Genomic DNA, 26,733 nt, shown 5'->3' with positions numbered 1-26,733 from the left:
CCCACAGATTGTTTGTTTGTTTTCGATCATGCTTGTTTTACATATCATTGACGTAACGAGGATTCATTTAGTGAGCTGTAAATGGGGGAAGGGAAGGAGTGGTCGATTGCTTTCTTATATTCAAATAGGATGTGATCTTAAGTCAGCCAGCAATCTGTTCTAATGCTCAATGAACTAATGTACATGTATGATTTTTGAGAATGTTCAAAGTGATGCAAAACCTTTTCCTAAAGTGAGGTGGACTTCTCATGTCCAAACCACTTGACAGGGAACAGCTGGGCAGGAACAGTCGAGCTGCAGAAGGCGTCACATCCTCATCAGTTTGAACAAGAGTTGTGCTCAAGCATTGATCAAGACTGTCTAGACACACCTTTGTGTTTACCTCACTGTATCCACCATTTCTGATTTTAACTTTCAAACATTGAGGATGGGTGGGCGACTCCAACAAAGCACATTAAACAAGTTATTTCACTCGTTTAGCAACAAGAACCCATTATCAGTAGGTGTTGAAAAGTGCCAAATAGTCCTAGCAGTCTGAAGGCAAATAGAGGGAGGCTCCCAACAGGCCTTGTCAAAACATGCAAATGAGCCTGACGCCAAGTCCGATTTTGACAAACATAATTAAGGTGTTCCAGTTCTGGACATGTTAATAAAGAAGACTCCAGGCCTCCCTCAGGTCTTCACTAATCATAAAGCCTTAAAGCTTTGTGTGTGTGTGTGTGTGTGTGTGTGTGTGTGTGTGTGTGTGTGTGTGTGTGTGTGTGTGTGTGTGTGTGTGTGTGTGTGTGTGTGTGTGTGTGAGGGTGTGTGTGTGAGGGTGTGTGTGTGTGTGTATTTTCTCTCCCCATCTCCCATTTTATTGGATAATGAACTGTTGTAGAGTGTTAGATCTCCTTTCGCAGCCTTTCACTGAGTTTGAGGAGATAGGCAGGGAAGAGCTGCCTGAGGTGTGCTGTTGTACAGATAATTAAAAGGCAAGAAATTTGTGTTTCACTCTTTGATCTGCCTGTCAACTTTCTGATTAGAAACGTAAAAGCCTTTAATCAACAGTAATGTGATGATTAACGCTCCTAAACTGTTGAAGATGAACCAAAGCAACGTCAAGTTTTCTCCTTCTTCTTCTTCCCTCCTCCTCCTCCATACATCTCTCCGAGTCCATTCCCAACAAACTGGGAAACTTTTCTCCTCAGTAATTTCCACCAGGGGCTGTTAAATCAAATGTTGTGTTTGATTAGGACCAACTGAGATGTTGTCTTCTCCTACATACAGTACATCTCTCCCTAATTGTGGCATCGTTAGTACACCTCAAATTCACTGTCTTTGTCTTTGAAATTCAACAGAATGGGCTTCTATTTAAATTGTCCAGTGTATAGACTGCAATGCATTTTTATATAACTGTGACCTTCAGCTTATATATAGGCATAATGTTTTTTAAAATGCTCATATGCTGTGGTTCCATCATTCATAAATCTACTCAAGTCTTATTATTTAAGTAGTAGACTAAAGCATTTAAACTCCGATTAAACTGTGGCTGAATCAAGTTTGCTTTTCTACTGTTTGTTTTGTTTTTTTAATTCATGTACTATTTAGTTTTTTATATTTCTGTTGCAATGTGCCCAACACAATTGTGCGACACAAATGTCAGCATTATGAATAATGTATACACAAATTAGCTCATTCAGATACATGTTTTAATTCTACACTTCATACATTTTTTATGAATTTGACCAAGTTTAATCAACACATAAAAAATAATTTTCCCTGCACTGGAAATGGAATTAGTCCACCCTGTTTGAGTTTCACAATTGACCAGTCGGGATACAAGTACAATAGGTGTACAGGCTGACTAGCCGTCTGTAGAAATTCCTTATTTTTTAATTGAAGACCTCAGAAAGCAATGCTTCTGCCCACACAATGTTGCTTGTGGGGCAATCACAGCAAGCACCTAAGTCCATTAGTTTTCATTTGGATGGTTCAGTAAGACTGGTTGATTAAGTCCAGGCAATTTGCTTGTAGGAGCCCTCATTCTCCACTCAGCCCTCTGCCACCAGCAGGGTTGTCGTTCAGGTTAATTTAATGAGTTTTTTTTTTTTTTTTTTTTTTTTTTAAATAGCGATTTTCACACAATAGCTTTATGGCTGTCTAGATGCTTTGGGACTGCATGAGGACTTTGCTGTAGTCTATTATGATAACACTTCACATATGAATGCTCTTTGACATCTGACTCTATTAGTAATTACACTTACTGTACAGTAAGTGCTTTGCTTACATTGTTACTAACCTATGGAAAACAATCTTATATAAGAGCAACCATTTCAGAGTATCTGTGGTTCTGTCTGCAGGGACATGTAGGTATGGGTAATTTCATAAATGTAAAACAAGTTATTCCTTTCCCAGCCTCATCAATTCTCATTGAATGAGGATGAAGGGGACTTTGCAGTTGTAAAATGTAAATCGGGTGATCTGAGAATTTGACTTTGAGGCTGAGGTGAAGGGAAAAGAGGAGGGGGAGCTCAAATAGAGGGAAAACGCAGCTTTCAGTTCTCTCCGCCCTGGTTCAGCTTTAAACAAATGGTTCTATTACCAGCTGGTCTCCTACAGGCCTGGTCATTTATACCTATTAAACTTCCGTCTTATCACCCATAAGACGCACTTACGTCTCTCCATCCACCAATTGTCTGTAATCAGCCATTTAAAGCAGCAGCGGAAATTTCTTTTGCGCCTTGCTGCGGTCTGACAGACAGGCAAACGAGCTGGAAGGAGGAGGGACGGGGGAATATTTTCCATGGAATGATGAATAGGCCAAGTTGAGTGGCTGACTAACAGAGATCTGTCTTAATCAGAAGTGATTTGTCAGAACAGGAGCTCTGCGGGGTCAGGGCGCAGGCAATGAATAAAACAGAGCCTGGCGGAGTGAAGAAAGGCCCCAGAAATCCACCCTGACTGCCCACCACCACTCATACACATGCAAGGGTAAGGGTCGATGCATGGGCTAAGTCTGGATGAACTGGGATGGCTCATCCTCATTCTGCCCAGAACGTTACTTGGTTTGGGTCTTTCTAGAACAGGCTGCCTCTGAACAGGTACATTACCTATATGGTGTGCAAAGAAATTCCAATTTTGAAGACACTACACTCCTTTTCATGAAATATTAGGCATCATACTCATACTTTTTACATCCTTTATTGCCCATGCTGCAAAGTGATAGCTACTCATTAACATGCAATCGTTTGTTATCATCTGTCATAGCATCACTTAGCCCCCAGATGCTACATGCCCCCCTGTGACCCAGTAGTTGGCACCGCTTTATTTTGAGCTATAGCTCAGTGCAAAGGCAATAGCCTGATGGCCTGTGGGCTCAGCATTGCAAATACATCCCCATGTGAGCACAACTTTGATGGAGGTGATGAAAGTGTGTCACCAGGCAGTTGTAGACTTGAGAAGTCCTTAAAAAAATGCTTCTCTGGAAATGTACAAAGACAGGTAACTTTATTCACCTGGGAGGCACAGGCATATAAGCTGAATGATACACTGTGTGTATGTGTATGTATGTCTGTGTGTCTCTCTCTCTGTCTGTGTGTGTGTGTGTGTGTGTGTGTGTGTGTGATAAAGGCAGTTAGAGAAAGAGAATGTATGGTCTAACATTTATCAGGTTCCTCCTTACTTCCCCTCCAACTTCCCATGGGCTTCCATATCCCGTTTGTTGGAGTGTGTGGCATGTGTCCAGATATAAGTGTGTGTGGTAACCTTCAAAAAGTGGTCTCAACTGCTTAATGAAAAGGAGCTGTGCTGAGCCTCAGAGCACACCACTATCAGGTCTTGTACCCTTTCAGCTCTGGGGACAGAGCTGTGTTGCAAAAAATACAACATGGAAAGACACAGGGGCCCTCAGACAGTGTGTAACTGCTCTGAAACAGCTCCTGTAAAATAGATGATGCCTCCAATTAAATCTGTCCATGGACTGGAGAAAGTTGAAGGCTGTGGAGGTTTGTATGGTACTAGAACTGTTAGCTTTCTTATTATCCTGAGACACGCTGGGTGGACATGGGCAGTTTAATGATATTTGTATTTTATACAGAATTGTAGTTTACTACTTAGGCCTATTAAAAAAATGTGAAAATGGCCAGCACAAGTTCCTAAAGGCTAAGATGATAATGATGTCTTGTTATATTGTTTATGCTTTGCTATCAATATTCTAAAATCAAAAAATATTCAAACTGTTCTCAGATAAGACAGAGAAAAGCAACAAGGGAAACATTGTCATGTATACTTGAAAAAACTTGAACATGAATAATTGATTACCAGAACAGTTGCTGATTATTTTTCTGTTGATTGGGTAGTCATTGCAGCATTGTGTGTTCTGCAGTACAGATCATATTGCTACATAAACTACTAAACTTAATTGTCCACTAAATATAATTTAAACATATTAGTATTAACAAAATGGTATAGTGTTGAACTGAGATATAATAAATCAGGACGGGTACTAAATCATTAAAATGACTAATGCAGACATTATTTCTCCCTCAAGCTAATATGAGCCTTTAACTTTTCTATACTATTATTTTTTTCTTCAGTAACATTTGTGGAATGAGTTAAACTAAGGCTCTGTGCTGCTGCTCTGAGTGTAATGTAATGGTATAATAGGCTTGTTAAATGCACCTTTGGGGATGGGAATCTTTAACAAGTGAGTCAGAGCAAGGCCTCTGGGCTAGGGTTATTTAAATTGTTAATAGGTGTTTAAACAGGAGGGGAATATTTTACACACTAACGAGCAACAAGTCTACGTCTTCACCATTTTTTTTTTTTTTTTTCCTCTCCTGCATTGTTTTTATCAACTGGACATTTTTCATTACATTTTTGTTTTTGAAACATTGCCTCTTTTTAAAATCTCCTATATTTTTGCCCAGGTCATACATTCTGTATTTATTTTTTACAGACCACTGCAAAAGTCAGAATCTTACAAACCATCATGCAAGTTAAGGTCAAAAAAATTATAAATGAGCTCATATGGAATTACTAGAGACACCAGTTCACTCTATTTTTTTCATAGACATTTGTTGAAGCCTTGTATTTAACAAATACATGATGATGATGAAAAGCATGTCACAGTATGGGAGTAGTCCCTTACTCAAGGAGCCTTTTATTATTCTGAGAATTTCTATTTTTAAACTCAATATTTTGTGTCATTAGTTTTCCAACAAGTTCTGATCCCCATTATCTAATGAGGTTTTACACACACCACTGGACAGCAGGACTTAAATAAGATGAATGGAAATGTAGATACATGCCAGAGAATGAATGATGGAAGGGAAGATGCACGGTAAAGACAAACACTCTACATTCCCATGAGAAGTGTTGTGTACACCTAGGATGAATCCGTGAGGTGGGGGGAACCCCACGAAGGAATGATGAGAGAGTTTGAGAAAGATCTTTGTACCATGCAGCCAAAGAAAATAGTATCTTAAGATCTGATAGTGAAGCTTTTTACATCAATTAAATATTCATCTTCAAATGATTGTACATTACTGTCATAAAGGATAACCATAGAAAGTGTCACTGTTGAGCTGATGTTGTCCTCAGTGTCTTCCATTAACATATGCTGGAGTGGAGAAAGGTCTCTGATATGATCATGGCTGTGCATTGTAGCTCCCTTCTAGCAAGGCTGAAAAATTTATGTGACAAAAAAAAAGCCAGAGTTTAATCAAATGTATATTTTCCTAATTTTTCTTCAGCAACTGTCATCTCTTATCAAGGGCAACCAATTGCTTTTAAATAGTGTGTGTAGTCATACTATGTCCAAAACGTAAGGTGTCTTGTCCATTGAATGATAGCTTATTGCCAAGGGTATTCAGCTTTTTTTCCTCCTTCTTCTTCTTTGCTTATTTATTTGTTACCTAAATGCTCACAAAACAGTGTTTTACAAAACATACCATAATAGAATGATTGCTCAGTACCCAAATTAGGTTCTTTGGGTTCCTTTTTTACTACTGCCTCATCCATCTTTTTACTCTTTGCACACCTTTCCAATAATGTACTTGCCATCAAAAAACAGTGCCGCTGCAGTGCTTGTCACACTCATTTATTTAAAAAAAAAAAGCCTTGACCCTGACAGAGATGGATAGATGTGCTTATTTGTCTGTTTAACAGAAGATTTCCGTTACAACTCCTTTTCTGTTTATCCCTTGTTCCTCTCCAGTGGGGATGGGGGATGGCTTGTATTTTTATGGTTATTAATACCTGCACTCAGTCTTTTAATCTGCCCTATTTGTCACATGTGACTGTCTGACTGCACTGTTTAATCTGGGTATCCTTCAATCTGTCTCGTCCCAGATTAGAAATTAATGAAGGCAGGAAGAGATACATTGGAGTCAGTTACAGTGTAGGGGGGGTAAAAGAGATGGGATGAATGGGAGAAGAATGTTGTTCATTTGACAGTGTTTTCTCTTTTTTCTGTCTGCCTGATCTCCTTTCTCTGTCTCTGTCTCTCTATCTTTCTCTCCATTTCTCTTTCTCTCTTCTCTTGTTTAGCTGCCAGATGTAGCCCATTTTTACATTGCTCCCCCCAAACAGACGCTCAGCACGTGGGCCCTTTGGTGTGCGGCACCTGTGTAGTGTAATACAGTCAGCAACTGCGTTGTTTATTCCGGATTTGTTTGGTGCGCTTGAAAGCCTGTCTTTGATCCATGCAAAGATTCTTCACTTCTTTTTTTTTCTTTTTTTTTTTCCCTGATTCATCCTCTGCCTCCCTCATAAACGCTAATGCTGTAGCAGTAGGTTGATGGTAGTGGGGCGGGTTGAGCCTTATTTGGTTTATTTATTTGCTTTCTCTTCTCCAACCCAAGGGACAGGAAAGCGACAGTGACCACTGACAAGCTTGTCAGGTGCCTTGTCTGGGATGTTTCATAACGGTGCATTAATGTGTTTACATCTGCAACTGACAAGAGGCATTTAAAAAAGAATGGCTTAATGAATATTGCATTGGCTGAGTGGACCCTACTAGCAGGCTGGATGCTGGTGTATTGTTGTCTAGAACTTCATGTCTTTTTGCTTCAGCATTTTGAGATGGTTTAAAAACATGTTCCATAGGTACAGTATTCTACAATATGCCCACATGACGCTCCCTCTAGACAGTGCTGTCTCTGCACACTGTGTACAATATATTGTAGAATCACAGAGGGAGTCCATGCAAAGGTTATAGCAACAAAAAAAAAAAAGGAATTTATTAATGGTTAAGAATAAACAAAGCAAAGCAAAAGTAGGTGATGTGGGGCGGAAGTCCACTGTCTGGGAGTCCTAGGTGAACAACATCAGGCAACAAACCTCCCATGTCAGTCAATTTCCTACTGAGGTAGGTGAGGGGAGCCGATACAGACTGTGTTCAACATTTACTGTATGCTCTTTCCACCCAAAAGACTCTCTGAGTGAATCCAGGTGGAAAAACATCATGGATGGAGAGTAAAGTGGTAAACAGTTGAGACATGACGGGGGGTGGAGGGACAAGGGAGTACACATCATTAGAGGCTGTTCTCAGTGGGGCAGGTGTATAGACGTGACATAAATCTAATAGTGTATATGAGTGAGGTGATCTCTTCTTCTTAACTAATGTGATTCAAGATTGCTTCAATTGTTTTTCCTCTTAATATTGTAAATAATGGAAATATTATCTTACTCTGTGTCTCCTCTTTCAGAACAAGTGGGTCAGGAGATTCTTACTAACCTGCACAGTGACCGTGAGAAGATCCAGAGAGCAAGAGAAAGGGTGAGCACACACATGCCACCTGCACAAACCATCTGTCTATTCTAACAAGTGTTTGTGAAGGTGTCACAACTGGTTAGCACCATTGACAGCCCTCACCTCTTTCTGCATGGTATGCCAAGTAAACACGCCACGTCTACACAAAAACAGTGTCCAAGCTATGCTTACACAACTAAATTATGAGAATTGCATTTACAGGGTAATATAATGTTTTTAACACTGTACTGTGTTTAAGAAGATATTTTAGTCATCAGTATCACCTGACAATGTGAATTTTCTTGTTTTCCTTCTGAGGAAGCATACGTTGCTCAGCAGTATGCTTGTGGGTGCATATTATTCGTATCTGTAAACCTTTTTCCAGGGTTTACCCCCTTTTCTCACATAAATAGTGTAACGTTTGCCAGCTTCCATCCTTCCTCACCTACCCATCTTATGTCTCAGCATTCCTCTCCAGTTCCAGTTTCCCTCTCTCCCTCCCCCTTTGCCTCAGAGAGTCCCCCCAATCCTTATCACTGCATCTCTTTACATCCACCCAGCCAAACAGACAGGTAGACAGAGACAGAAAAGACCAAACACAGGAAGGGGGCCCAGCCGTGTCGGCCCCCTCAATGCAGAATGCTTAAAGATCACAACATGGCAGTGGGCCTTGCACAGGCGATTTCAAAGGAAATCAAACATCTCCTTTCAAAACGGTCCATTGTGTCTACTGAGACTATCTGCTTTCTCTTTCTTTTGCTTTTTCTCCCTCTCTCTCTTCTTCCCATGAGTCTTCTTTGCTGAACCCCCCCACCACCACACACACACACACACACACACACACACACACACACACACACACACACTTACACACATACACACAAGGGGCTTTACAGGCAGTTTGCAGGGCAAAAGTAAAGTTAACAGAAACCAAGATGTGAAGACATGGGATAGAAGGGCTGGTTAACAGCTCTTTTGCATTAAAAAGATGGACGTTGAAGGAGGTATGTTTTTAGCATAAATGCCAACACATGAACATACAAACGTGCACAAATGATTACACATAGAAACAGAAAAAAACTTATGCTCTGCTGGAGGTTTGGCCTTTTGTTTTGCCTTTATGATACAAAGAGTAGTCAGTGGAAAGTTTCAGTGCTGGGTCAAAGCAGTATATAAACTTTGTCCCTCTGAAGATTTGATTTAATTATTCTCCAGGGTAATCAATAATTCATGTGTATAAAATTGAGTGTATTGTAATTTCATCCAGTCACTTGTATCTTGGTGAAGTTTACATCTCTCTATATTACACAGTCATTATGATCATCTATAGCCGCAGTTCATGAACCGTAAATGTTCTGCTTTAAGCTGTACATTGAAAATAAACGTTAGGAGAAACACCTTCCTCTTGTTCTTTCCATATTGGTGATAACAGTTAATTTAAGGGACTCAACTGCAGTAAAATTTCAGTTACTTTCCATTTCAGGTTAAGGAGGAACGTGCAAGATTTGGTAACAGCCTGTGGAGAGAGGGAGAGAAATGTAAAGTAGGAATGATTCAGAGAGAGATGTATTTTGGGAGAAAGTGGAATATCTAGGGGGACAGATCTGGGGGTAGAGACAGACATCAGGCAGGACTTGTTGTCTTTGCCAGAGGGCCCATAACCCAGGTCCCCTACCTCCTACCCTGCACCACATGTATCCTTGGCTCTGGCAGCCTGTGTCACACCAGTCCTGGCTGCCAGGGGGTAGGGAGGAAAGATGGAAGATGTGGAAGAAAGTAGAAGTAAAGAAGGGATAGGAAGAGAGGGTGAATTGCAGGAAAGAGAGATAAGAGTGAAAGGTGTTGGGAAAAACAAGATGTTAAAGTAATTAAAAATAGAATACAATATAATATGCAGACAAAAACACGAGAGTGACTTTATTAGGAAGCACTTATTATTTCAGAGAGAGATGAAGATGAATGACTCCCTACTGACTCTAGAGAGAAACTCTGCAGTTACTCTTCCCCACACGCCCCCATCAACCTCTAGAAATGTGACTACAGGTAGACATTAGTGGCAGCTCACTCAGTGCAGTGTCAGCATCTTTTTTTTTTTTCGCAGTCACATTCACACCTTGTTGGCAACATCCCTGCCAATTCCCTTCCCTGTGAAAGTCTCTCCGCCTGATAAGAGAGTGGAATGAAAACATTCCTTTGACCCCTAAGGAAAAAAGGCAGAGAAAAAGAAAAGAGAGAAGATGGAATGAGAAAAGGGAAAATATCCAAGGCAATTAGCCCTGAATAGCCATGATCATTATTTCAAGTGTGCCTTCAAGGACTCACTGTGCCTGCTATGTATGTCAGATATAAAGGACCCCCCTCACTCTTTTTCCAATATCTGTTATATTTGCTTTGCAGCCAGATGAGCAAAAGGCCATTAGAATAACATGTCCTCCAATCTGGCATATTTAAAGAGGTTTTCTTTCTGTTATCAAAAGTAAATCATGCTGGCTCCATTGAATACATTTGTAGCTGTTATGGATAAAAATAGAGTTTAATCAAAGAATGTTTGAGTCATCTCTCTAGTGTGTAACCATCAATTCTGGGTGGAAACAAAGTGTAACGCTCTAGAGGTGTCTTTCTCAAATTACCCTTGAGCAAGGTACTTTGCCTTAAGGCCAGTAATATACAGCTGTGCAACTGTACTGTATAGTCTTGCACAAGCTACTGTAATAACTGCACCAGCCTCAATACTGTAACACTTTTTCAGATGTATATATGTGCCATTAAAAAGTCTGTGATATATTGTAAGATGCAGTGTGTCTTTCGCTGATCTTATGGTAATAATAAATGCAGTACGTTTTGTAGTCAGTATTAAGAGGAAGTGTACATATATGTAAATACTCTTTTGTAACCTCTGTAGTTTCTTTGTAGACTGTTTAATGACCTTAAGAGTTGTGAGATCAGAAGGGAAATTTAAACTTGTCTTACACTGGTTGTGTGTGTGTGTCCCCCAGCTGAGAGAAACAGACGCCAACCTGGGCAAGAGTTCTCGCGTCCTTACCGGCATGCTCAGAAGGTAAGAGGCAGGTAGGGACATTGTTTCTGTATGTACAGTGCTTTGACAATGCTGTGAGCTTGCTCCATGTCATCACCATCTAACAAAGTTTATATCTGAATTCACTTTGTCTGACTTTTCTACTCAATTTCTAATTTGTCACTGTTGCCCCTATTGCTTTGCATTGCAAATGAACACATATATAAATGGACAAATGAATGCAAATTTTTGCATATTAAGGGAAATATTATTGATAATGCAATATATTCCATCAGCCGTCGTCACAAGTTAAACTATGACCAGCTGAATTTTGTCCACTTCAGTGGAATTTTATTTGGATGAGATTTAAACTACTTGACAAATTACAACCATAGTTAGATGCAATATTCGGACTGACTCACTTAATTTTGAGTGTCATGCTTTTTAATGGTTCTGAATAGTTGTATGTTGCTTCAGTGTAGCACTTACTGTAGTGTGAACAAACCAAATAACCTTACAGAGAGAGTTAATGCCCATTGTGTTACATGCAGTGGTATTGGTGTTAAGTGCCTTGGTAGACTGATGGAAAGAGTAGCCCAGCATAGCATCTGCAGAAAATAGCCGGAACAGACAAGTGCGCACTGTACATGTCTCTTATTTTCTTTGCCTTTGTTTTTCACAAAATGCACTTACAGTCCATATTCAACTAGCAGTTCTTGTCTCTCTTGCTTGCTGGTTCACACACAAAGCAGTCCCCGACAGTCACACAAATACAAGCATTCACGCAAATATTTCAATAGTTGTTGCATTATCTTATGCACCCACTTTGTACACATGCACACAGTCACATCAACACGTGCGCACGCACACATACACACACGCGCGCGCACGCACACACACACACACACACACACACACACACACACACGCGCGTAATACCTTGTCACATCTCCATTTCATAAAGTGCCTGTGTGCCTACCCCTGAACCGTGACGCCACAGTTTTTCTTGCTCCTTCTTTCTTGTTTTTTTTTCTCTCCCTGTCGCCCACTGTGGATTTTGATTAAGAGTAATATGTAAATGACACAGACTAAATGTAAAATCCTGGGGCCAGGAAGGAAGTGCCAATTGAAATAGATGCTTCAGTGCCCGTAGACAATTTGGAGGGCGGCTCACAGGGCGGCCGGCAGTTACTAGAGAGGGAAGGCCTGAGAAGGGCTGTGACGCCGACTGTAACCAATATTTCTGCATATGTCTCCATTTTGTCAGGTTTGATTATGGGAAGAGGAGAACGATGGGGTGTGGGGGGGGTCAACTCGCATGGCATGTCACCCGAAGCTGTCGAGAAATCATTTATCATTCCCTCCATCTTCCCTCTCTTCTTCCCTCTACCCCCCTCTGGAGCTGAAGTAAATAACACACACTTATTTCAATATTATCATATTAATGTTAAAGTTCAGCTGTCACCTAATGGAAAGACTTAATCAGATGTAGCATTTTAAGAAGCAAGCTGCCACTCCCCCCCAATTCTCCAGCTCCCTGTCTTGACGTGCCTTACCTCCTCTGGTTAGCGCCCCGCTCAAATCAGGATTTATGAGGGCTTTCCAAAGTGGGGCCCGGCTGCGAGCCTCTTCCACTACTGCTCGCCTTTCTGCTTAATGGGACCAGGACAACATACACCCCCTGCCTTTCTTTAACAAAAAGTCATTTCTTCCTTTCTGCTTCTTCACTGTTTGAATAAAAGAAAGTATGTTTTGTTGTAAGGCTGTGGGCTGGAAACGTCAAATCTGAAGTCATTTATAACCAGAGATGGAGAACTGAGAGCAAAAAGTAAGTTCAGAATGGTTTAATGATATCCCACTCCCTCCCCATTTTAGGCAATTTTTCCTAATTTCCCCATTCATTTCATTATTTGACTCCCCTCATTTTTTGCTTTTTGAATAATTGTGTGCAATGTCAGAGCATTTCTTTACACTCTCAGGGGAATGGCTGCTTTGTCATTGTCTACTTGTAGAGCATTGTTTTAAGTCTACACTATGTAAAACACTTTTACAAGTTGGTGGGTGAAGTAAATTTTTACTGTTACATATTATTACATCTCACACAAACAACAAGTGGGCATAAATATTAACTCATGTCTGTATCAATAGTTCATTTTAATTGTTTTTTGGGATTCCTTTTGTTGGAAGGCAGCGGTTAGCTACATTTGAAAGCCAGTGTGTTGTTTCTGTTCAGTGCCAAGAGCTTCGGACTATTGTTTTATAAATGTTTGCAATTGAACTGTGCTCATGAGTTGATAAATCAAAAAATCAAAGCAGCAGCAATTTTTCAAGACTGACTTCACTGTGCAGATGAAGGGATAAATAGTGTTCTTTTTCATTCTTGGTGTAGTTTGTTTTAAACTCGCACCTTTTTTTTTTTTTTTTTTTTTTGAAGTGTCTTTATGTGATGGTGGTGTATCACCCCAGCTGAGAAACAATTAGACACTCATTAGACTAGCTGTTAAGGTTCAAGAAAGCCAATTAACTTAAAGACTCTGTGAATATCACTTATTGTAACAACATTCACAGACATGCACATTTCAAATAGCTGTTGCTTTGTTTGAAAATTCATCTTTACAAATTTCTGACTGTGAAACTCATCACTGCCAGTGAGGGTAATTAGTCTAAAAGGCGGTTTTTAGGTGCTGTTGATTGGCTGGGTCATGGATTGGTAACTAGTCTCACAAATGTAGCCTCTGTCTCATATCACTTCTCTTCATACTTCATGTTGTTGGTCTAGTGGTGGATATTTACAGCATCTACTCTTAGTTAATTTTCAATTAAATCATCTGAAATCCTTTGGTTTGTCATTATACCATAACAGGCACAACAATCCCTGTGAGGTAGAAAGGCAATCCTGATATTATATAAATGTCTGTGATTAGAAAATTATGTATTATTATTTTATACTGTTTAGCACCACCACCAGCCATTTGTACCACAAAGAAAAGATTTGACAACATCGCCTTGCAAGAGTTGTAGCAGCTTTGACTGGTTGCATTCCTTATTGTTTATTATCCGTATTGTTTGTTTTAGTTTTAATGTCTTAATATTATAGGATACTTTTAAGTTGTGGAATTGCTTGTCAGCTAATTCGTCTTCATTGTGTCACAATTTGATTGAGTTTGATAGGTGTGTGGGTTTGGTACAGGCAGCCTTGAGAAGGGTTACAGGTGTTGATCCCTGATTAGAGAAGCCACAGACCTTTTGGTAAGGGCTCTGTTATTTCCATGGTACATTGACACTATGGCTTCTCGTAAGTACAAAATGACCCTGTGATTGTAGCGTGAGCCTTCATGCTGCTATACTGAAGGTCTCCAGCGTCTCACCCACCACAGCCTGAACAGTTGGGAATGGGATGCAGCTCCAGACCCAGTTAGGACCACTGGGGCTCCTGGCATAGAAGGAGGGGGCACAGTGAAGGGCAATGAAGCAGGGAGGATGAAGGGGGGAGGATGTATATTTTGAAGCAGAGGGGTTGTCTGCTTTCGCTGGCAGCTGATCCCACATGCAGGTGGTCGACTCAGTCGCCAGGCAGATCAAAAAGTCAAGGCCCCGGGTGGACCTCCCTTTGAAATGGGAATGGGGCCTAGATATCAGACAGAAAACATAAGCAAGCTCCCAGCCACAGAACAGCTCCATATTCATGGCAGGGACTGGCAGTAGCGATGGGCAGCAGGATGGACAGAGCCTCAGCCTTCAGAAGAGGACTCATGCACACTCTGGAAACTGATTAAGAGATCAGCCCATGAGCCGGGGTGAGGATGATGCATTAGAGAAACTTCCTTTCTTGAGATGTGTTTTGACAAGCTGATTTAATGTGTGGCTAAGTTCATTTCTCAGATTTTTTACACAGTAGTTACTCATGTTAAGTTCAGGGCAGACATAGTACAGCTAAGAACAACCCTCTGAGTCTTGTTATACTGTTATCCTTTACTGACCTGGTAGTTAAACTTACTCATGTGACCAGTTGGCAAAGGAAAAGATATGCAGCTCACCTTTCCCTATAGGAAAATCAAATGGATGTTGCCTCCCTTATTCACAGAAAACTGGATCTTTTTTTTTTTTTTTTTTTGATTCATTAAACCATCATTAGCCAAAAGACCAAAGTGTATAGCCCCAGAAAAACACCTAAGATCTGTTAGTTTTACCTTACTGTATTATTGGTGTATATTCTCTATCCGTCTTTCTGGAATATTAACTACTGGGATATGTAGGTCACATAATAATATTCATGTCTACTAGTGAGCTGTGGTGGGATAAGAGTTTTGGGGCCATCTTGAAGTCTTATGAAGTTGAACAAAAAGATTAGATTTGTTAAATTGAAGCTGAAAGATGGGACAGATTGCAGTTTTGATGTTTTTCTTCCTCTCAATTTCCTGTTTTTTCATTTATTTATGTGTTGACCTGTTTTACCGCACAAAAGAGCCAGGGAAAAAGTTGATTACAGTCCATCCCCTGCAAAGTGCATTCATATTCCTGCACACTAATATATTTCCCATATTCAGTTTCATCAGAATATTGGCATAGAAACATACATGAGATTGTTTGACCTATTTTATGTTTTATTTTACTTTGTGTTACAGCTGAACTCATCACAGTGGCAATAGCCGAGCTTTGTGCTTTTTGTCCTGAGAGTGGCAGATCACTCCCAGTGGATCTCTCTCTCTGATCTCCTCTCCATGTCACTGCCACGACAGCTTCATGTACTACACTTAAACACATAACCTTTGCTTTGCAATTTGTTCAGCCTGGCATCATTACCACCCCACTCAACCCCCTACTCTCCACCCCATATTGCATCCCTCTGGATCAGTCCCATTCCTGGCCTTTTCTGCCCCTTCCAGGGGAACATTTTGTGCTCTTTATGTCTAGTCTGTTTTTATTCTGGCAAAGCAGGAAAGTGCCAAAGCATGAACTGTATCTGCCCCCACCACAACCTCAAACTAAACTTTTTACAAATCAAGGATGAGTGCAGTTGTTATGTGTATGTATATGCACATGTATTATGGTTATGGTGTTGATGGTGGTAGTTTTTACTCTTGGCAGACCAGCAACAGTACTGGAAGCCCTTACTCTGGGGCCCAGTTGGTTTTGCAAACATATGTTAAAGGCAAAATTACACCAGACATATTTCTGACCATTCAGTATCCCTACTAATCATGCAGTCACTCACTCAATGTCCTTGCTGTTTTCTGCATCCATGGACAAGGACATCCTACATCACATGCTTGTCCGTGATCAGATCAGAAAGATCAGAATGATGAGACTTTACACTGTGTTACATTAAGATTAAAAGTAAAAGCACCTTGATAGGTTTATCTTGATCAGTATTTTTGATATTCAGCTGCTGTTTTATCTTTATCAATTTATTTGACTTTTTTTTCTTTTGAATGTCAGATAAGTATCTTTGAAATCGTTACTGTTTGCCGTGTTTGGTGAGAGGAGATACTTTTTAATGTGTGTGCAGTATGTCTCTGGCTACTGGCTGCTGCTGGGACAATGACAGGGTGCGCCTTAGCCTCATTACTCACTGCTCCCAGGCCAAACAAGCACCACTGCCACCCCTCTTTCTCTCTCTCTCTCTCTCTCTCTCTTTCTCCCTCCTGCTTTATCTGTCTTTTTCTCTCTTCCTCCACCTCGCCCATTAGAGAGTGCTGATGGGACGTTTTTTGCAAAAAGGAATAGACACACACCAAGCCTCGGTTGTAGAGGAAGGGTTTGTTGACAAGGGCAAAGGCATGTTGTTGTTTTATATAAGGGATGCATTTGTGTGGTGAGGATTGACTCGCTTAACTGGCTGCCAAAGCCCCCCTTTTCTCCCTACATATCTCCTTCTCTCTATTATCTTGCCCACAGCAGCTTCTGTTTTTTGATAGGTCACAACATAGTTGAATTCAAGTTTTTCGAATGTGGTGGTGAAGAAATAAATCTTTTGAAACCAAAGTCATGTAAAAAATGCTAGACTTGGAGGAGACAACTAGCTTTATAGATATGTAAGTATGCAGTGAAGGCTTTCTAACTCATTTTAAAATAGTGTTACGATCAAAGCACAAGTTTTAAACACTATAGGCATATTATAAGTAAAACACCTACGTCAGCACAATTTATCACTGAACTGGGCGCAAATCCTGATCTTGGTCAGCTAAACAAACAAACAAACAAACAAAAAGAAACAAAAAAAGACACACCACCATCACTTCCCCAAATGCTCTAGGGTCAACCAAACACAACACTGAGGTGATGCTTCATTCGACCTTGTTCATACCATCCTAGTTGACAGAGATTCTTTTTTCCCCCTACTTTAACCCTGACAGACTGTCGTTCTGACGAGATGACTGGAGATCAGTGGCGCTCTCATCCCTTGAAGTGGCTCCAGGTGTCACTCCAAGGGTACCCGCCCTGTTTGATCTGCCGTCGAGCGCCTGTCGGGCCACGGCACCCTCTGATTTCCCCGTCAGAGGGGAAAGAGGCTCTCCTGTCCAAAAGTTCCACTGCTACTTTTGAGTGACAGGGAGGGAAAGGTATTGGTAGCCATAAAACCAAACCTTAGCAGTAATCATTTGAGATTGGTCTGTTTCCTGTTGTCATTATTCCCTCACTCCCGTTTTGCAGCTATAAGGAACCCTCTTATGCAACCCCTCATTTGAACATTGTATAGAGATGATCTTGATTTGATATGCCAAGCCCCAGCAGTCTAAACAACAGAAAAGATAGCAAAACAAACCTCAGATAAAACTACACCATTTTCACTGATCATGCTGTGGGCCTTGTCTTAAGAAGAACAAAAAATATCCTCTCACACATCTTCAGATGTAGTCCAAAGGAGGTCCCCTGTCTTCTGTGAGGAGCTGCACAAACAAAAAGGGCAGATGAAACAAAATGGAGAAATAAAGGTATATATATATTTTCAGCAAACATAGATGCCTGCATCCTTCCTCCCTTTCATTTTATCCATTACGTTTTTCCCCCGCCTACTGTGAGCTTCTGTAGAAATTACAGGTGAGATCTCAGTCTGTGGCAGGACCTGCCTTTCGTCTAGAGGGAGCAGGGGGAAGGGTGAGGGATTTGAGGGGGGAGAAAAGACAGAGAAAGAGAGGAAAGTAGAGATTCATGCTTTGCAGTACTGCTGTGTTGTTTGTGGAGCGCACTCTTCTCTTTGTGTGTCTGGCGATAACTTATTCAGCACAGGGCCATTCATCCAGGGGTTGAGTGCAGGCGTCCGTCAAGACGGAAAATAATGAGGCGACAGCAGCGCAGAGGATAGCTTTCTCACTCTGCCTAGGTCGCACCCTCATTCCTCCTCCTCCTCCCCCTTCCCCATCTCCTTTTCGTAGCCTCCCATTATCAGCCGATTTAAATAGATAATAGGGGGCCTTCTTCAGGACATTTTGAAGCAATTAGAACCTATCACATTTTTTCTTCTCTGACTGTTGTTCCCTCCCAACAAGCCAATGTGTATAGTTCTGAGTATACTACACAATAACTGCCTGGAATATATTGGAATGCCACTGCATTTCTGAATGCCAGGATTTATGTCAAGGTGAAAATGGGGCCATTTTATTTCCTACGTTTTTGCAATAGGCTACACCCATATGCACATTTCCATCTTGAGCCGTGCCAGGACATGGGATCCCTTTGCCGTCATAGGTTGCTCAGGTTACATTGCTTGCTAGGATAAAGTGGCTCCTGCCCAAATACTTGCACTGCAGACACATTCCATACATACAGAAGCATATAAAAGTAAAAACTACATTAAACCAGATCATTAGAGCTAGTGACCTAATAGGACAGCATGTCCAAATTGCTTAAGGGTCTTGCCTGCTGCACTTTATAGTTTTAACCCTATAAAAGGTTTCTGAAAACAGTAATAGTCTCAACAGAATAGGTCTGCTGTCTTGATTGTTTGGATCAGGATGGATGGTTAAGTAGAGTTTTTGCTGCTATTGTTGTTGCTTCTCAGATCTTGCTTTGGCAGAATGCAAGTGCTTGAAATATTTACAAATGCTGATTTTTGACTTATTTTTTTTCTTTCTTAATAGTTTTTTTTCTCTTTAGCCTATCAATCATTTACTGTGGCTCTGTACGTCTATAGCTCATCCTAACAGACCCCCAGGATGGTGCAATTAAACAAAGGCAGTACAATGTTGCAATGTTGTTGATGGCATAAAAGATCTCCTTTATTACAATTGGCAAAATAATAAAAAGAGGACCGCTTTTCTCAAGGAATAGAAAAGGTTGAAAGGCAAGGCATTTGTAGGCATCAGGATTCAAGAGGAACTCCTGTCAAAATACTTCAACTTCGGTATGGTCCCTTTTCTAAGCAAAAAGCTTCTAACCTTGAGTACTTTTATACTAAACACAAAAATAGAATTTTTGTTGTAGTTTTTTCTGTCCCAAAGGCTAGAAGGCAAAAGGACAGACACTCCTCACCGCACCCATCTCATACTTTGGTTTGGTGGTGCTTGCTGTGAAGGGCATTTCATGATGTGTAAACCTTAATGGCTTTGACAAGTACTGGAGAAAACAGAGCTTCAAAAAATATTTTATTTGCCAAATCCAGTCTAACAATGCAGTCAACTATTATACGAAAATTCAATCTCAGACTTTTTTGAATTCCTTCTATTGTCCTGAGAAAATTGGCGTAATGTTCTGCTGACAGAATAGAAGCATCTCAGATTTTTAAAAAATACAACAAAAGAGGAGATGACAAAGTGTGAAGTAAAACTTAGCATTTCTGCTCTTGAGTCATCTAGTTATTTCATTTCATTGAATAGTTTTATTAGTCTATATCAGTAACTTCTCTCACTTTGAACCATCTATATATATATATATATTTATATATATATATGTATATATATATAAGTCTTACCCATATATATAATCATATGGGTAAGACTTTGACTCATCAAATAATAAAGTTGTCCAGTAACATTTAAATCAAGCTGTTTTTGACATTTTTACCTAATTCAGTTTGGTTATTGGCTCTTTTTGGTGGTTTTTCATTGTATCTGCAACTACATTTATAGCAGTGTTACAATGATTTTTTGCAGGGTGGTTTACGTTTATTAGTTTGTTTGTTTTTTAAGTGTATCAACATCTATTAGACAGACCCTTTGGCTAAGCCTGTTTAGGCAGTATTAACATTTGGCTGACGTTAGTCAATACCTGTATGTGTTGAGATGTGTCTTTGCCATCACTGTTATTTGAAAAATCAAATGCTGCAACTGAATGTCAGAGATGTCTGAGATACTGAATGTGACAAAGGAGCAAAACAGACAACATATTCATAGATATTTGAATTAGCAACCTCTGGCAATGACTCTGGCATGACCACTGAGCTATGTTGTATGCTTTTGTCTGGAGATGGATGATTGAATTATGGAACTAAATCCACTGAAACACGATTTGTCTCGGTGTAGAGTGCTGACTGAGGTGAAACACAGGTTGTTTTGTTTTTTTTTACTCCGAGACTCTCCCTTAGATGCCCTATTCCCAGTGTTGCATTCCGTGAAAGCAATGGTTGGACGTTGAATCATAATGATCCTCCCTCTGACCGATTCATATTTAGTGATGTTAAAAGGCCTTTTTCATGATGAATGCCTCAAACCATCATATGTTGTAGCCAAAATCATAAGGATAAAGCAGAGTTTCGCCACAAAAGTCTGGAGGACCTTGCTGAGTGGAGAAACCCCAGTGAGGTCCAAGGCCCGTAGCAACCAATTTTAGCCCAAGGACCATAGGAAGTTTTCTAGATGTTGTATAATTAGACGGCATGCAGTTAATCCCAGGAGACTGTTTGGCAGGCTGTTTTTCCACTCTTGAGTTTTTTGTTGTATGTAAACATCTTGAACCTGTCATTAATTTCTTCACCATTAGTCTTATTGATTGAGAAAGTAGGGACAGTTAAAGTCACTATAATTTGTAAGTGATAAATGGCCACACATATTGATGCACTTGCATCATTCTGAAAAGGGATTTTCTAATAACATACTCTGGCTGAGAAATTTGCTAGAGTCAAGTGCAGTACACGTTCAAGCCTTTGGCCTGGCTTGGGTTTTGGGGAGTGAACCAGCCATGCACGGCTGGTAATGACAGGTTCCATGTTGCCCGTGGCTTGTGGCCCGCTGCACTGTTTGTTTGGAGAGTGGTGCTCGGCCGTGAAGTGCTGGCCCAGCTGGCAGCAGTTCCGTTGCCCCTTTGGCCCAATGACTGGGTCTTGTTTGGCCCACACCAGCCAGGCAGACTGGCATCCAGGAGGCTGTGGAAGAAGAGGTGGAGGCAGGGGAGTCTGACAGAGGAGCAGAGCTGTTGGCAGAGCACCTTGGTGCTAGGCCAGGCCTGCTGCCAGCTCAAAAGAAGACTTTCCTGCTCACACCACGATCTTCACGTCTCTGTGGCGACAGGGATCTTAGTTTGCACCTCAAGGGTCAACATCATCACTTTGTGATCTGTCTCAACCTGAACCACTTTGCTCATACAACAGCACAGAAACTTATCAAATGTATTATTTGCCAGAAGCACTTTTTTGTGAACAGGAACACAAACATTGATTTAAAACAACTTACCACTTTTTTTTTTTTAACCCATGTGACAATTGTTATTTACACATACATATACTTCACCTCCACAGTCTAATACTTCAGTTATCTTGCATTTGCCAAAGTTGCCATGCTCGGCTGGTAATGACAAGTATGAAAATAAAATATGCTGACTTATAAAGTCACACTCCTGTTATTTTTTTTTTTCTATGTAACTGGCAACAGAAAAAAATCCTGATCAGGCTTTAGAAAAGTTGTGTATACTTAGTTGATCTAAATAATACTAGCAGAAATTTACCAAGCGGTTTGTGATAAATATTTTAATTTAATAAGCACCTGAAAATAGGCATGAACTTTCACCTATTCCCTTTAAGTACCTGGATACCTTGAAGTAACTCTTTAAGTGTGCTTTTGACCGCATCCACAAAATTGCAAAGGATTGTGTACGACATTAAACTGATTTGAAAAAAAAAACAAACTCATAACTGCTCTACATGTATCTTAGCTCTTAGCTCAGTGGTCACAAAGATAGCCGCTACTTAAATATCCAAATCTATGTACACCATTACTTAAAGCCCTGAAAACCATTGCCTTTCAAAATTTAAAGCCACGTTGATTACGTTCTGAATGTTTGCTGGGACACATGAGTACATCCTGTCAGCTATCATGTAAACTTTAACCCCCACCCCATATTATGATGGCGCCAGGGCTAACATTGCTTCAGTGTTAAAGGGAAGTTGTGAGTACATTGATGTCTTGGCCTAACATCCTGGTGTCACTTTCCCACCCTGTTTGCAGAGTCCACCAATCCCCTCATTCGCCTCATCTGACCTGAATGCATGACTGAGTATCACACACATGTGAGGAGGCTGATATCCCAGCCAACAACAAATGTTTTCCTACAGTTACCATTGCAGTACTATTGTACACAGCGTCCGTCCTCTGACCTGGCTCACACCGAAGCTCTGTTGGTTAGATGTTTTGCCTGACTCTTCAGGCCAGGACTTCATTTTATTTAACAAGCTGTCGATGCACACCCATTCCATCTAAAAGTTTTCCTGTGGTATTGCATTTCAGAACAGACTTGACATAAACCATTTCTAAACACTGGTTTCATTTCACCAATCTTTAATTACATCGTTTGGTGAAGGCAGAGGTACAGAGCTGGAGCAAAGCACCATGTTAGCAAAGCATATAATAGTGAGGGATACCACAGCCAGAGGACAGTGGGTTCAGAAGAAGGAAAATATTGTACACAAACATATACTGTAAGAAAGGTTAAGGTGTTAAGGGTTCACAAATTTTTAGCCATAATTTGCTTATTACCTTGACGATGGTTGGGCTGACTTAACACTATAAATCTGTGTTAGTTGTGATGGAAATTGTGGTTTGTGAAGACTGGAAATTCATGGTCAGTTTCAAAGTATCTTAAGTTTCCGCTCATTCCCTTAACTGTGTATTATGTATTACATATTAGTATAATGAACTTAATTCCTCTACCATCACCTATGAATGAACCTCAACATGTTAAGTCTGTATTCCCTCTTCAGGTATTAATAATTATTCAGTATGAACTTAAGGATTCAAAACTTTTACAGTATTGTTGCCTTATTGTTCAACACGTTTCAGCTTCGCCTGTAGAAACCTGCCATGGTTAGTCAATTAGTTGTAGGTATACAAACCACTGGGTTGCATTCCAGTTGCACAGTGTTTCAGTGTATTATGGTGCCATGAAGAGTATCATTGTAGCCTAGAGCGATGAACAAGCCTTCCTCCAGCTCTATGACAAAGGCAGCTGTGAGGTTGTGCCAGAGGCCAGGACTATCAGAGCTATCAGTCCAGCAGAGAAAGAACATAACAACAAGCCCTGTCAAATAATGGTGTCAACAGTGGGATTGTTTGGCTTCATTTGTACAAGGAATGTCCCTGGTTTAATGGTGACGTGTTGCTGTCTATTGACTTATTGGGTCCAATTCTACCATGTTGTTGATTGTTTGCTGTTTGCTGTAGAATGGTATATTGTAGTGTATGCTGCACATTGATTTAAAAGATGTCAGAAAAGGTTGGATGTCAAGGATAGTTGGCCTAAAGACTTGTGGGAGGTGACATGATAATTTATGTTTCACTGAAACATGTGTTTCTTTCCTTTCCTCCCACTGAGACCTTAAATCATTCTGACTGTTTAAGTTTAGTGGTTGATATTTAAAAGTAGGCATAGTGCTGAAGGTCTGGTAGTTGGGCTCAGCTGATGTGCAATTTATTGTCACTGAACTGAATTTACAAATGGACTTTTCAATCTGTTTTTGGTGATCTGGTGATTTTTAATGGGGGGGGGGACAACAGTTATAAAAGTATTCATGTTTTAAATGTGACTTTTTTCCTACGGATGGCAATGCAAAGTTAATCAAGTAGAGTTTTCATCGTTTAGTGCAGCCACACTGCTGTAAAGGAGTGTTTCCAGATCTCCGGATGCTAGTTGCCTTCTGAACTGTCAGAATGTCCGTTATTATTGAGCACCCTCTGCCATGTCTTACCCTTTGAGTTTCAGCACTTCCTTTACCTGACTAGCTGGATAAAATGATTCCTGTTCTCCCCTCTTCTTCTAGTCAGAATATTGCTTCTCTCAAACCTCCACGCCGCATCCCTCTCCCTCTCTCCTAACGGTAAACGTTAAGATCCAGGAGTGGATCAATGGCTGTTATCCTTTGATGTGCCAGCACGCATTACGAGCGGTGAGTTCTAATTGGAGCAGAGAGCTGAGGATCAATGTTGGCTGTAATTGCCTGACACAGGGATGGGTGTGAGACTTTATTATCATTAATATTTAGACATGAAGTGGGAGGAACCAGCCGAGGCTAAATGTACAACAGCGGTGCAAGCCTTTGATCTTGGGAGATAAGCAGATCGATTGGAGAATGGTGGGGGGTGGTTGGAGGAAAAGAGGTCGCAGAAAAGTGTGGTGAGGTGGACGAATGTATTAGCTCGGATTTTATTGGATTTCTCGGGGAAGTTTCCATTTGGCTCAGGAAAGGTCATGCTAAACTTAGTCTTCACAATAGCTTAAATAACAGCCTAGCATCTGGTGACCAATTTCAAGTTTGGTTGCAAACAGGTGACAGTCACTACATTTCCAAAATAAGCACCATTATGCATTTATTTATTCAGTAGATTCTCAGGTTTTTGGTTTAGTTTAGGGATGGATTTAGATTTAGTTATCAGATGGAGGGTTAAGGGATATTTAGTTTTAGTTTCTTTGACAGGTAACAGAATATTACGATGGAGGAGGCCTTACAGAGCTCAGAGCTGCTTCGTTAGTGTCAGCAAACACAAGATGATGTAACCTAATCTTATGGGTCAGAGGTTAGATTGCTTGATGGAGCACTCCATGTCTATTAGTGTAACCAGAGCACTATCCTCTGTGTCCATGGAGCCTAAAACTGTGAGGCTGTGATGTATATGTTGAGCTGTGTCCTGACTCCCCCAAGACTGACACCTTATTCATTCATACTTAGCAGGATATAGATGGGTAACAGACTGCACACTAACAGGTGTGTTAGCTTGCATGACTGTGATGTGCTGCTTTATACTGGACAAAGTGACAAACTCCACAGAATAGAAGTGAGCAGGAAAAATGATCCTGAAAAGAGATTATGTGATGTGTGATGCCTGGAAACTTCACTTTGAAATCCCCATTTGTGGTCCCTCAATTAGTTTTTAAATCACCTTTATTCAAAAATAGACAAAGCTGGTGAAGACAAAATAGAGAATAGTAAGCTCCTCTGTTTATCCGGTGCATAATTAGAAATTCTCTGAAAACATGGCCCATTGAACCACTGTGTTTGAAAGAATGTGTTTTAATTACGTTTTGCATTTTACTGTTTGAAAATTGTTCGGCCACCTTGTTTGTGTATTTTATTCCCCATTATTATTTGTCAACTTTTGACATCGAGTCCTCTCCCTATATGATCATTACTCTATAATTATGCTATCATGTTTACACTTGACACTACATGCAGTAAATAATATAATGTTTTTTGGAGAGTAGCACTATTGAAAAGTATAGCAGGAAAAATTTCTCAGTTAGATTTGAAGTCATCCCAGTAAAACTACAACATATATAGTTGAGTAGGTGACTGTGAACAAATAGTACTGATGGTAGGTCTTTGTCTTGTAGCTTTCCATTCAACTTTACATTATACAGATAGTAGGACCATTATGGAAACACTTAGTGTTGTGCATCAAATATGATATTATGTCACATTTGCATCATAATACCAACTTTAGCAGTGTTGTCACATCCACATACATTTAATGTGTTTTGTTGCACTGTTATAAACCAAAGAAGGGGAGGCTTTTGTATTTATAACTCATAAATAATAAACATGAGAAAAATACAGGTATTTTGGCAGAAAAGCTATCATTGCTGTGTAGAACCTTGCTTGTGATCACTATTGAAATCCATTGTCATTTTCTCCATGAATAGCTGCAATAAGGCCAGCTAGTGTTTGTTGCTGTTTTACCTCAGTCTTTTCAATGTGCCCACATTTTCAAAGTTCTCGCGTAGTCTCTTGTAAAAGGCTCATGTTTCAACTGGTAATGTCAAAAGTTAGCTCAGTACGCTCAATACTTGGTGTGTTCTCTTGTGTGCCCAAATGTGTGCGTGCATGTATATTTCTGAAGTGTATTTGTGTGTGCATGCCCAAATTTGTGTATTTGTCTATATTTCTGCTGTGTGTGCATGTGCACATGCCTGAGTGCGTGTGGATGAGGGAGTGAGATAAGAAGGAGTTCAGAGGAGCTTTCTCACTCAGAGGCGTCCCCATCTGTTCGCCTGGGCCTAATTGTTCCTGGGTGCGAAGACATGGAAAAAAGGAAAGAAAGCAACTGTACTCTTCCCCTGTCCCAGAGTTATTTCTGTAGCATTAAAACAGCTCCACCAGCATGCTCCAGATTATTAGTGCCATGTAAATAATGGCACTTGGCTCGATTTCCTGCTAATGAATGTCATTTACTTTTCCAAACGAGGATTAATTACCGACCAAGGACCCCTCTTTCCTCCCACAGGGAGCATGTCGCAATTAACTGCCAAAAATGACTCCTAATGTATTCGTTTTTTTTAAATACGTATATTTTTACATATGTGCGCATATGCTCTTATGACATGATGACTAGGCTCACCATTATTGCTTAATTTGGTGGTAAGACATAGAGAGACCAAGAAGAAGAAAGGAGCAAGAGACCCCAGTCAGCTTAGTGTCCTCGCCTCAAATGAATATAAGGGTTTTTGTTGGATGTCGGTATTGGATATTGTTGTTGCGAAACCAGGGGAAAAGACAGAGTTGTCCTACTTTGGAGCCAGCCTCCCAGTTGCAAAATAAGGCCGGGAAAACAAACACAGGCCT

The 26,733-nt window shown here is 40.4% G+C and overlaps 1 protein-coding gene across 2 annotated transcripts in view; it reads left to right on the top strand.

Annotated features, from left to right (window-relative positions):
- Nucleotides 1-26,733, top strand: part of vti1a (vesicle transport through interaction with t-SNAREs 1A) — a 105,162-nt gene that overhangs the window by 59,985 nt on the left and 18,444 nt on the right. Inside the window, exons 6-7 of one of the 2 annotated variants that reach the window (XM_026316375.1) lie at nucleotides 7,692-7,762; nucleotides 10,732-10,793. In XM_026316375.1, coding sequence (XP_026172160.1) covers nucleotides 7,692-7,762; nucleotides 10,732-10,793 — 133 coding nt within the window. Of the gene's footprint in view, nucleotides 1-7,691; nucleotides 7,763-10,731; nucleotides 10,805-26,733 lie in introns of both variants that reach the window. The other variant, XM_026316376.1, reaches the window with a different exon arrangement.

Source organism: Mastacembelus armatus, chromosome 19 (genome assembly GCF_900324485.2).
Source record: "Mastacembelus armatus chromosome 19, fMasArm1.2, whole genome shotgun sequence".
Lineage (NCBI taxonomy): Eukaryota > Metazoa > Chordata > Actinopteri > Synbranchiformes > Mastacembelidae > Mastacembelus > Mastacembelus armatus.
Note: the sequence above shows the minus strand (reverse complement) of the source record. Positions and strands in the feature narration are given on the sequence as shown.